We start from the raw sequence: 13,366 nt of genomic DNA on the forward strand, positions 1-13,366 counted from the left end.
AGTAGGTGAATAGGTAGTGTTAGGTACCATAATTTTGTTTTCAGGTTTACAACATTATCGCTCGTTAATATACTAGGTATAAATGAACTACTTCTATATAGGGTCCTGCAACAGTGGCGCGTTTCAATTTTTCTAGTTGAAACACTACGAAAGAAAATTTTTTTCGATCAGTTTTTCCGGGACCACTCCAAACCTTGTTTTTTCAATAAGAAACCCATTTTTTTCTTCACAAATAAAATATATTTCATAACAACCCTCAAATTGAAAATTTCGAGATATTTAGCATGACATATTTTTTTATAATGTTAGTCACACTATATTTGATATTACAGAGCTATAGGAATAACTTCTATTGGAAAAATATATCTTTTGTTCATTGTCATCAGTCCTCCTCGAATGGAATTCGCTATCAAAAGTGGTTCATTGAAATAATAAGGGAGAAATATAAATATTTCCAATTAAAAAAAAAAAAAATAGCTATTTTATGTGAAACCATCAGTGGATTCTATCATATTGTACCTAGGTATATACTTGATGAATGAAATTTGAAGAGTGTGTTTCTCATATCCCCTGTATATATCTTTCCCAATCAGAGACAGAAAACCCGACGCCACTGTTGCAGGACCATGTAAAATTTGATAAAAGCAAGTGTTATTATGATAATTAGTCGTTTTAAGTGCCCTTTCATATATTTGTTGATAAATTATGAATTTTTATCGCAAAACTATGTTTATGAATCCTATTTTAAAACGAATTCCTTTTAGGAGAGTTAGGAGTTTCCATGTCTAATTTTCGTAAGAAAAAAATGTTTGGTCTCCTATTTCGAAATTTATTTCAGCTCATCCTGAACAACTTTTTGTAAAATACTTGAGGAGGAATAAGAATTCAATGAAATTATTTCATAATTCTCTATGCAGATGACGACGCATAAACAGGCTGTGAGTGAATGAATATGAGTGCGAGTAGTGCGAGAAACTTCACAAGGTGAATCTGTAACTACTCTGTGATCTGTAAGAAAAAGATAATTACAGTTTGCTATATAATTTCTGTTCGCAAATGCTTCGTTTTCCGAGATACGGGCCGGGTATTAAAGTATATTTATATCTCTCAATTTATTGAAACAAAAATGGTACGCCACTGAGATATTTCAGTCTGAAAATTATTTTTGAATTGTTCGTTTGCCGTTTTTTTGCAAAAAATGAAACATATTAACACAAGTACATTATCAAGAGCATTCTAATAATAAATTATTGAAGAAATTAAAAATATGCGTTAAGATGTTCTATTTTTTCGCATAAAATTGGCGCCACATACAAAAAAAGGCATAAGAGATTTGTCACAAATTGAACTTGGTGTAAAGTCAAATTTTTTTGTCGTTGAGTTGGCACAACTGGTTTTTACTCACGCAGTGGAGATGCTAGGGCGGCCCCTAAAATTCTGCTGGCTCCCCCTAAAATTTCACATACTTTGGCTTAAAGATTAGCAGAACTATAATTTCGCTTTACTTTGGCCCCCCCAAAAAGAATCCTGCTCCCTCGTTTTTGAAAGCTGGCGTCGCCACTGTAATCATGTGAAGTATGAGCGTTTCTGATATTTAGTATATCTACAGGGCGTTATTTCATTAGTTCAGCGCAAAAAACTGATGGAGTTGGCAACCATTGTATTTCCCTGATATGACTATGTATAGTTGAACTTTGTTTACCACTTCAAAGCACCTGCTTTCAGTGAATTTAAGAAAAAATATAAAAATTGAAGTGAAAAATTGCAACTAGATTCAATTGAGTATTTATAATCGGATCTTAAAAAAAATATTCTGCTGAAGGGATAAAAAACAACTAAAAATAGATATTGAATTTTTTTTAATATTGTAATCATCCAAGCGTACAAAAATATATTATTACCACGTTTACACAATCCGCTTTAATATTTTAACCTACTATACATACATTACAACTGAATAACTAAAGTATTGCTTCAGAATTACACCTGTGCGAAGTAAAAATGTATTTAATAAAAATAAGTAAATCTGTTATCACATTTTATATTATAGACATCTGTTACATGTAGAATCGGGATTGAACAAGTGGGAAAGGGGCTTTATCTCACAGGTGGAATTCCACAACATTAATAAGAGTGCAATCCAAGTTTTCGAAACGTTTGTGGAACTTTTCTCTCATTGTTTTGCTCTTGGTGAATGAAAGAAGCTAATGTAAAATTTAGTATTGAATTTTTCAAACGGAACTATTTTTCAATCGTTGGCTACAAAATAAAACTAGCAGCCTCCTTGATCAGACTTTTCGTTAATTAGGAAGTAATTTTCCAAAGGTTTTTTTTACTGTTCAGAATGAAACTTCAGAGCACGAAACAAGTACCAAATCTTTCACCAGAAAACACCAAAAGAAAACGTCTCTAAATACATGCTACCAATAAATTTCATATAATTATCGAAATATACATCAATTCCTGATTTTTGTTGTATTTATGCGATAGGTCTTCAATAAAATTGTTTTCTCTGGAAACTGGTTGTACCCTGAGACACGAATGAATAAAATGATCGGAAATAATAATTTACTTAAAAGTAAAAATCTACATAATAAAAACGAAAAAATTTAAATGTAATGAGGTAGATATTAAAAATCCCTAAGAATACATATACGGTTAACTACCAACTGCTTAATCAAGTATCATCTATAAAAATGTACAAATATAATCACTAGTAAAAATAGAATAATATAATAATATAAACCAGAGCAGTTGCAGGGTGAAAACTTTAAGTCCTTATAAACAAAGAAATAAAACAAATTATTATTATCGATCGACAAACACCAACTTGAACCATCAAATATAAAATTAAAAATATTGATGAAAAATAAAATCATTTTACAGAAATAACGTTATTTTTACTTTCAATCAATATCAAAATGAAATTCCTGAAAAAACCAAATATAAAAATGAAAATTCATTCAAAAATAAATAATGGCAAAGTCTTTAAACAACTGAAAAGACTAAGTTGAACCATCAAAGATAAAAGTAAAAATATTGTGCAGAAATAATGCTTTTTCTACTTTTAATCAATTGCAAAAAGGAATTTTCTGTAACAATCGCAGATAAAAATGAAAATTTATTAAAAAATGAAAGATGGTCAAGTTTTTAAAGCTTCAACAAATAAAAAATATAGTAACAATACATGGAAAAATTTCCACTTTAATCTTGCATGAGTGTCTATCGATAATAAAACATTAAACATTAAAAATAAAACAGTAAACTGATAATATTGAAAGTACTAACTGCATGAGGTGTTTGAGGTCAAAAAAAGTTGGAATGTTATAAAATACAGAAGGTAACTAGAAATATTCAGAAAATGTAAATATAGAGGAATGTTAAACTGAGGTAGTTGAAGTTAAAAAATCGCCTTGAACAAAGACATTTTCAAGGAAATTCTTAATGAAAACAGCTTATCGTCATTGAGTATTACGGATATAATCTGAAGAAATGGAAATTGTATTTCTAAATATTTTGTTGAAGTAGATACTAGAGAACTTTCTCGAACTTCTCTGGTCTAAGAAAAGAATCAATTTTACATAAATATAACATTTAAGATTAAACGATTAGAATGTTTCGACTACTAAATTCAAAAATATACAAGAGCCGCAAAAGATTCTGGCAAAAAAATTACACACTTTGAATTGAGATTTCTACACAGACCTCAAAAATTGAAGAACTCTCATCCGATTTCAGAGGAATCCATGCAAGTACAGTAAAGTACGAGCATATTGTGTACTTCAAGAGGAATAAGTAACCTAGGAATGAGCAATGTGGAGTGTTCCCCCAAAAAATCGATATTTACAACAATTTTCCAAAAATCATCATTTTGTACAATGTAGTTAAGGCATAAGGCTTATAAGAAACGACCGCTGCATCATTAGGCTTACTACAACCACTGAGCCACTTTGGATTTTGCTTATCTCCAAACTTGCTCAACAGTTGCAGCTGTTGACTTAACTTTCTTCAAAGCTGAAGTAGCTACAATCTTGTCAATGGAATTATTTCAATCATTATAATCTCTCCGGTATAGACGTGTGGAGGTGTATAAGGCAGGGACCACTGAATCCTGAGCTAGAAACCCCTTAGACAAGAGTGTGGTCACTTCAGCTTTAAAGTTAGTAAGGATTCTGCAGAGAATCCGAATTATTTCATAATTAACTGTTGAATTATATAAAGATGTTTGTACCTTAATCCAATGTTTCTTTTTTCAACAGATCATTGTAATCTTTGGGTATACATATAAGTAAGTATTATAAATAAATATATTATGGTAACGTTGAATCATGAACAGTTAACATTTTTTTTCAACATCAAACATTTTCAACAATAATTATTATTTTCATGCATAGGTTTTTTTTTTGTTGTCAATACAATCTCACATACACCATATAGTTTTTACTGTACAGAATTAATATCTTACTTGAATGAACTAACTATAAATATATTACGTCATCAGGTACTGGTTACAATAGTGAAAAACAGATCACCAAAAGTTGGCGGCCAAAAATATGTATTCATCGAAAACTGCTAAAGAGTCCGCAGATGGTACTACTAAGAAGAAAACACCATCCGAAGGACGTCTTCAAGGCCAAATTTCGCAAGGCGGCAAAACCAACACGGAAAATGTGCTACTTGAGCAATTGCATCATGACCGATGAAATTAATCGTTGTACCATACACCGAAATATAAAAAACCAACAAGGTGCAAACAAACTATTTGAACTGAGAGGTTGAATGAGAGCGGAGGTGTTGAAACATCGAAATATCATCCTGAAGGAAAACAATATTGCCATGGATACATTTTTCAACTTATACGAAATATACAGAATAGCGAAATCAGTCTGTTCATCTTTAACGATTAGTCAATTAAAAGCTATTTTGATTCATTCGGATTGGTTTTGACGAGTTCTGGGATCGAATTCAATCGGAATCAATGCAAAAATGCATTAATTTTTTTTTATTTGCACTGGGGTTCATGGTTACCTAGCTACGCCACTGTTTAATGTGTTTTTTGTACTTTTCTTTAATTTTTCAGGTATAAAGAGATTAATTGATCGTTAATTAGAGTAATTAACATTCTATTATGTGTATGTTAGCTACTCGTTGATAAGAGTTGACGGAAAAATAATCTCTCTCTTGGATATGTTGAAATCTACAGGTAGCAACAGTAAATTTCATTATTTTGAGTTTTTCTATGAATTTGAGAATGTTTTATTCCAACAAAAAATTGACGAACACAAAAATTCGAAAATATTAAATTTATAGAAAATTTAAACACAAATTGAACATATTTCTATGTTGGCATCCATGATTTCCTCCATTCATTCATTTGTTAACAAATGTCAGTCACCCTGTCAATTTCTGTTCAAGATTATTAACCTTGATAAGATCTATCAAACTATACATCTATCATGAACAGAAAAATAAACAAAGACACAACAACTCACCGACGAAACCTTCAAACAATAGGCCAACTGACACTAAAGACAGATCTTCATAGATGCCAACGTAAGAAACACAAACATCCAACACTTTCTCGTTGGGGTCAACCACCAACGATAGACTTAAAAACAACAAAACAACTTAAAAGAGAAATCTATAACGTCAACAGCTCTCAGAACTCGCCAGAATCCGACAAAAACCCAACATTTCGCGTCCTTAAATACTAAAACAAACAAAAAAGACTCAAAATTCGAGGACCTGCGCAGGTCAGACGTTGGGCCCCAACAACGGTGATATTTTGCGGTGCTGACCTATGATGAAAGGGTCGTCGAACAGGCCTGATCCGATCTGCGTGGTCTCCAGATCTATTCCCTTGCCGGAATAGGGCGTGATCTCTTCGACTCCGCCCTTTAGGAGGCCGTTGCACTTGCCCCGCCTCTTTGGAGATAGGTCGATGTAGGGATTGTGCTTAGGCGCGGCGATCATCCTGTTGGAGTTGGCGTCGTCTTGGAACAAGGTGTATTGGGGCGTACGCCTGAAACCATTGGTGCGTGGCACCTCCCCATTCTTTTCTTTTTTCTCAAACTGAAACGGAGGATGATCGTTCAGTAGGTTATGCTTGTGAATCTGAAATTATTCGTTTTCAATTGGGAGCTATCTATTTTTAACAGTCCTTTAGTTTGAAAGGGTATCCCAAATTCGATGTGAAGCATAGAATTTGGGACACCCAGTACATATTTTGAAACAGAAAATCTAACACTCAAAACGGTGTGTAATTACTTGTTTAAAATTTCGTTTTTGTAATGAAGAAGTATTTTTTAAGTTTCCAATTTTGTTTTTATTTGTACAGAGTGTTTGATAGCAATGTTTTAAAACATGTTGCTTTTTAACCAAGTTTATGTTTTATATAACTATTTATAAATAAATTTGAGGGAGCAATTAGTCACTTGAAAACAATGAAAGCAACATTAGGACCAAGACATATATACAGATAGAAAATCCAGGCAATAGTGGAGGTAGACACAATGCTTATACTGAAGTGTATTGAAAGAATTCTGAAGTGAAGAATTATAGACTAGAAGGAGTGAACACAAGGCAAAGTCATAACTGTATAATACTAACCAAATTTAAATAAAAGTCCTGAATTTTTTTTTAATTTGACACTCTCAACTTAGTTTCGATAAATTATGTATAAATTTGGCTGATTATAACAGTTAACAAAAGTAAGAGGTGAAGATAAAGCATTTTTGCTAGATGACCAGTCAGATAGTTAGAACATTCGTTTGAAAAAATTTCAACTTTCCCCAACATAAAGGAGGAACTGATGAAATTACCCCAAACCATAGACTTCCACACATTTATCTCACCTGCGGGTTTTCAGTAATGTGGACAAGCCCATTTGACAAGTGACCATTCATCAAAGGTTTATCTAAACCATTTACTTTACCATTCGGGATTTCATCTTTTTCCTAAAGAAATTTCCAGTTGATCAACTAACCTCATTTTCAAAACGGACTATATGTAGAAATTATAAAATGATCCCTCCCAAATTCATAAGGTTCCTTCTGAAAGCGAATCTACAGCAAGTTTGTTACAGTTACCAACCCGCTTACAATTGGCATGTCTCAAATACAAATTATGATCGATTTCAAACTGTCTGTGAGAACAGAAAAGTCCTGACCGAACTGTTCAATTTTATTTTGAAACAAACCAGAAATTTTTTACTGATAACTAATCTTGAACTTGTTAGGACGAACCCTAAAGAGATTGAGTAAAAAATTTTCCAACAAAAGTTTTCAGAACCACCTGTACTTAGTCATAAAAAAATCATTAAAAACTGTTATAACGGGTGTTTTTTTTTCGAGGTTTATAACTTTAAGTTGGTATTACTGTTCAAGATGGCGACCGATTTAACAGCTGTCAAGTTCTATAGCTCTAAAAAAACACCCTTTATTTCCTTTTAAGAGCCGATCAAGTGAAAGAACAGAGGTTCTAAAAAAAATTGTTTTGCATGGCGCATCCGCCAAATAATTATCATTCAAAATTTTGTCTCACCTTCGGATCCAGATAAACAGGCTGCGGCGAGGCGTCGTTCCCGGCGTCGTCGTCGTCGACCACCAAGCTCTCCGTCTCCGCTCTGGCGTCGGCGGCGAGACAGGCGTTTTCCAGCCTCACCTGCACCGTACTGCCCTGGGTGGCGTAGTGCGCCGACGCAGGGTAGTAATTGTTGGAGGCGGCCAACCTGGCGTGGGCAAGATTGCGTCGCTTCACGCAACGCCGCCTCATTACGATGCAGCTCACGCAGCAGGCGATGCAAATCAGGGCCAGGATGCAGCCGACTACAACACCTGCAAATGGATTATTATTATTAATATTTGAACTGGGGTCGTTTTGGTTCGGTAAGCCTTCCGGGAACTGCGACCATGCAGATCTTTTGTTCTCTACCCTACTCATTCATAGAAACCCAAGAAGGCCGTCAATGACGTTAATAAAATTGACAACCTCCTTAGGGGCCTTGGCCTTTACCTCTCGGGTATCAAGGACGTGCTTACCCATGTGAATGGTTCTTAGGCCAGCCAGCTCTGGATACTTGCATACCATGTGTTCAGCTGCTTCTGCCTCACAAAGCCTGCAAATCTCATCTGCTGACTTTCCCATACGGTACAAATGATGTTTGTACCGACAGTGTCCCGTCAGCAGTCCCACCATCACCCGAAGCTCGGCTCGCGACAGCTTTAGGAGCTTTTTGGCGTAGGTAGGTGCAATCTTCACGAATTTCTTTGCCTGAACAAGTCTAGGGGTGTTAGTCCAGTGGATTGCCCTGCTGTTCAACTCCCATGGCAGACTGCATTTGGTCTTTTCCTAGCCCACAGAAAGACTCAGGTCCAGCAGGTGTTAACCTTTTTGCAAGTTCATCAGCTTTTTCATTTCCTTCAACCCCACAGTGCCCTGGTACCCATAATAGAGTCACCTCATTTCCTCTGGCCAGTTGCTTTATGGTGTTACGGCACTCCCAAGTCAGCAGAGACCCCTGGCAACACGATTCCAGGGATCTCAGCGTGGTTTGGCTGTCCGTGGTGATGTAGATATGCGCCCCCTTGAGGTTCATTTTGAGACACTCCTGAGCGCATACGTAAACAGCCATTATCTCGGTCTGTAGAATCAAATGGATACTTCAATGTAGATTTTTGAATAGAAGATCTACGCCTTAATTCACTCCGCTGGTGGTTTTTTTTTTTCGTTGAACAGGTTTCAAATCGAAAAAATGTTCCAGACGGCTAGTCCAATCACTGACACATTCATTTTAGATATGCAAAGGTCATGTTTCAATCACTGTGCAAGCATTATATTAAAATAAAAATTTGATCGATATTCTAAATGAAAGTGTGTTTTATTTACATTTACTTTCAACACCACAAAATGGATAACTCTGGACCTCTTTATCATATCGTTTTAATTGAGTATCAAATTATTTAGAGTTTGCATACGTTATTCTTAACTAAGATATTTTAGAATGAGGATATCCATAAGTACACTTACCCATTTTCTGCTTTCCAGAGATCACCTCCTGTCTTCCGGTCTTCATGCTGTAAGCAGTTCTCAACACAATGGGGAACGTAGGATTACTGAGCCCGTTGTCTGAAGCCGCCCGAACGATAACAGTATACGCTTCTGTCAGCTCCAGATCTTTCAACATCACGGAAATTGTACTCTTCTTTTTGTCCAACCAGCAGGCCTACAAAGAAGAAAAATAATTGTATCATCAGCGAAAAGAAGAAACTTACTATGCTTTAAAACTAGTAGACCTTACAGTTTAAGAAAAAACTGAACTCGAAGTTTGGGAAAAAAACAGTAAAAATCGAAAATCTATATCTCCTAAACTATTCGTCACAACCATTCAAATCAACGTTTTTTGAAGATCGAACTCCGATCTAAAACATAATGAGGTTTCAAGTTCGTATCTAACGTCCGGAAGTGGTGGCAGCCTCGAGAAAATTATCAAGTTTTTTTTGGAAAATTTTAGTTTATAACATATAATTTCTGAAATAATGGACTTATCGCCCAACTGCAAGAATTTTTGTAATCTACAGAATCAAAGCAATCGAAAGAAAGGTATGAACTTCTCATGAAGGAAGTTCATACCTTTCTTTTGATTGATTCTTGCGTAACACCTGAGAACGGGAATATAATAGGAGGAAACATTCTTGTACCTCACCGCCTGCAATCTACGTAAAACTGAGTTAAACAATTCATACAAAACACCATTTATGCTATTTATACTTGAGTACCAGCAAAGACTCAATAAAAGGTGGGTATGTGCATTTCGATATAAATTAGGACTATTTTCCGATGTGTACTCACCGAATCAGATGCTCTATTAGCAGGTACTGTAACGTAGGTCCATTCTTCAAGAGGCCTATTTGCGTTTGACGTATAAGTGACAATATAGTTCACGAGTCTACCGTGAGTATAAAGTGGGGGTAACCAGGCTAGGCAAGCCGTTGAATCGTTGATGATTTCATATTTTAAGTCTAATACTGTTGAAGGCACTGCAAAACAAACATCGATATGTAAGTGTTTCGAATCAGATTAGACGAACACACTCACCATCTGGATGGGTTTTAACTTGAATAGGAGCCGAAAAAGGCCCATGAAAGCCTTCGGCATTATGGGAACGTATCCTAAACTCGTACATTGTATTTGGTTTTAAGTCTTCAATGTGTTTCAGGTTGCTCGAACTGAGAAAAAAAATTATATCTAAGATCTTCGCTTAGAAGTGTAATGGGGTCTTACTACCTCTTGACAATATTTCCTGTCTCGCAGTCCTCAGTTCCCAGCTCAGCGTAACAGATGGCGTAGGACACTGCTTCCCTATCTGACGCCACCCAGTTCAGGGTGACCGACTTGGAGTGGATGTTGGTAGCCCTGAACCCCTCCGGATTGGTCGGCACGTTCTGGGCGATCGTCTTCTTGTCGAAGCTGATGTAGGTTTGGTTAGAGGCCATTTCTTCGGTGTCCATCTCGGGCAACTTCAGCAAAACCCAATTGGTATCACCATTTAGGTAGGAGGAAGACATTACGCGAATATGGTAATTGACTTCCGGGTTTAGGCCTAGAGAAGACGAATAAACATGTTCATTCCTAACTTACAATATAGTAAAATAATATTGGTACAGTCCATTCAACCTAACCTAACCTCCAATACCATAGTTGACATGCATTAGTTGAGAATAATGGTGGAATCTATTTAACCTATCCTAACCTCTGAAATAGTCTGGGTGGAGTCCATTTGACCTAACCTCGAAACAGTATGACATTACATACAGGGTTATTCATAACATAGTCCGGATTTCACAGCCTTATTTCAATTGTAACACTCTATATCCCAAAATAACTTCATGAATGAATGAACAATAACTCATATCTAAAGATCTCAATTCCTTAGGCAACAGGTTAGGTTAGGTTAGGTAAGAAATTTTATACAGACATATAAGATTCTTGTTTCAACTTACCGGTTAAATTGTACTTTAGGGTTTCGGTTTGCTCAGAATTGACCTTATGATCTAGATCTACCTCGTTCTTCCACTGAACAACGTAGGAAGTATTTGTACTACCGCAGGCAATGTCTGAGCTGATTTCAGACCACACCAACTCTATTGCCCCACGGTCCAATAATCTGAACCTGAGGTTTCTCTCTCCTTTAACAACTGAAAAATCAAAACGACTTTCAAAGTTACTACACCCAACCCATAAAGAGATCACATACCAGTTTCGCATGTAACCCAATTGGAGTCATCGCTGGCCCCCCTGGTGTACATTCTCACGTAAAATGTATAATTTGTACTACTGTTTAATCTATCTGCCAAAAAATAGGTACCGTTTGTGATCACATAGTCAAGTCCCGGCTCTGAAACAAAATTGTTGAGTTAACACATGTAGAATAGTCTAAATAAAAGAATGTACAGGGTATCCCAAATTCGACTGAAAGCATCTCGAGAACAAGACCGTATCAAGATATCCATGATCTGCTTTCTGATATCTTACTATAGGGTGTTCTTTTTTCGAGGTATATAACTTTAAGTTGGCATTACTATTCAAGATAGCGACCGATTTAACAGCTGTCAAGTGATTTATTCTCAGTTTGGTTTGGCAATTCTTCATGAATAGACTCACGCCTGAACAACGCTTGCAAATAGTGCAATTTTATTTCGAAAATAATGGTTCTGTGCGGAATACGTATCGCGCACTACGTCCATTTTATCGTCGACAAAATCGTCCATCAGAGCAGTTAATTCAAACAAAACTGCCGCATTTGGAGTGAAGCTAATCCTCAAGTGTATGTCGAAACACCGTTACATCCAGAAAAACTGACTGTTTGGTGTGCTTTATGAGCTGGTGGAATCATTGGTCCGTACTTCTTCAAAAACGATGATGGCCAGAACGTTACAGTCAATGGTGATCGGTATAGAGCCTTGATTACTAACTTTTTCATTCCTCAATTGAACAACCATGTTGTCCAGGAGCTGTGGCTCCAACAAGACGGTGCAACATATCACACAGCTCGCGCCACAATCGATTTATTGAAAGACACGTTTGGTGACCGCCTAATTTGAATTGGCCTCCAAGATTTTGTGATTCAACTCCGCTAGACTACTTTCTGTGGGGTTATGTAAAGTCATTGGTCTATGCGGATAAGCTACAAACCCTTGACCATTTGGAAGACAACATTCGCCGTGTTATTGCCGATAAACGGCCACAAATGTTGGAAAAAGTCAGCGAAAATTGGACGTCCAGATTGGACTACATCCGAGCCAGCCGTGGCGGTCATATGCCAGAAATCATATTTAAAATGTAATGCCACAAGATTATCTTGCGGATAAATAAAATTCATGTCAATCGAATAATCCATCATTGTTTTATTGCAATTTAAAGTTCTATAGCTCTAAAAAAAACACACCCTTTATATCGAAGAAAGAGATCGGGGTCCTTGAAGTCATAGCTCTAGAGATGCTTTCGGTGAACATCGAATTTGGACACCCTGTACCAACTCTTTCAAAGACCATAGATTGAACCAAGCCAAAGACCATATAAATGAGGTTAGAATTACTTTCCTGGTCGTATATTGAAATTTTTTTACATGGTCCATAACTTTTTGCAAGTGACAAAAAGTTCTACCATGTCCTTTATACAATGATAAACCGTAAGAAAACGAAAGAGCTTCTCCTTACCTTCATGAGAACCGTCTTCACAGCCTATAGTATTATTTGTACCTTGGCACTTTTCGCTTAAGCACTCTTCTGAAACAGATCCGGCGGTAACAAAATATAGAAGGAATCGTCGTTTGGGTCAACTTACGGCTAGTTTTGTAAAAGGAGAAGATGCTGTAGGCCAGTATGCTGTCGCCGCCCCTGATCTCCGGTTCCTTCCACGATATGCAGACGCTCTTGCTGTCGTACGAACGGCACTGGGCGTTCTGGGGCGGCGGTGGGGTTGTCGGGGTGTTCTCGTCTGCCACCAGTTGCGCAGGCGCCCAAATGGTGCCTGCAGAATTGGACGCAATGCATTGGTAGATGCCTGCAAAAAAATAACAGGTTCTTAGCAACGTTGGGGTATATTAGAAGGAGCCTAGCAAAGTACGCCACTGGTACTGCATAGACAAAAAAAAAGTCCTATAGACATGGGTCGCAAAGGCTTTGTTTTCGAGATACAGGGTTTTAAAATTAGATTTTTTTTGCAAGTTTTTTTTTCTTATAGCACTTTTCCTTCACAAGATATTCAACTTAAACACATAGTTGTGAATGTTCTAAATTTAATATACAAGAGCAAGAGATTGCTCAGTAGAACAACGACTGCTCATTTGGCGAAGTCACTACGGAGA

At 36.4% G+C, this 13,366-nt stretch overlaps 1 protein-coding gene across 6 annotated transcripts in view; it reads right to left on the minus strand.

Moving 5' to 3' along the window:
- Positions 1–1,842: 1,842 nt before the first annotated feature.
- Positions 1,843–13,366, minus strand: part of LOC123683028 (immunoglobulin superfamily DCC subclass member 4-like) — a 38,868-nt gene continuing 27,344 nt past the window's right edge. The window contains exons 7-17 of one of the 6 annotated variants that reach the window (XM_045605097.1): positions 12,844–13,062; positions 12,717–12,782; positions 11,255–11,395; positions 11,001–11,195; positions 10,285–10,600; positions 10,096–10,226; positions 9,850–10,037; positions 9,028–9,223; positions 7,543–7,835; positions 6,855–6,956; positions 1,843–6,072 (exon numbers count right to left, since the gene is read on the minus strand). In XM_045605097.1, the coding sequence (XP_045461053.1) occupies positions 5,755–6,072; positions 6,855–6,956; positions 7,543–7,835; positions 9,028–9,223; positions 9,850–10,037; positions 10,096–10,226; positions 10,285–10,600; positions 11,001–11,195; positions 11,255–11,395; positions 12,717–12,782; positions 12,844–13,062 (2,165 nt within the window). In that variant the 3' untranslated portion in view covers positions 1,843–5,754. Of the gene's footprint in view, positions 6,115–6,854; positions 6,957–7,542; positions 7,836–9,027; positions 9,224–9,849; positions 10,038–10,095; positions 10,227–10,284; positions 10,601–11,000; positions 11,196–11,254; positions 11,396–12,716; positions 12,786–12,843; positions 13,063–13,366 lie in introns of all 6 variants that reach the window. The other 5 variants (XM_045627546.1, XM_045604365.1, XM_045625366.1 and 2 more) reach the window with 5 other exon arrangements.

Source organism: Harmonia axyridis, chromosome 1, assembly GCF_914767665.1.
Source record: "Harmonia axyridis chromosome 1, icHarAxyr1.1, whole genome shotgun sequence".
Taxonomy (NCBI): domain Eukaryota; kingdom Metazoa; phylum Arthropoda; class Insecta; order Coleoptera; family Coccinellidae; genus Harmonia; species Harmonia axyridis.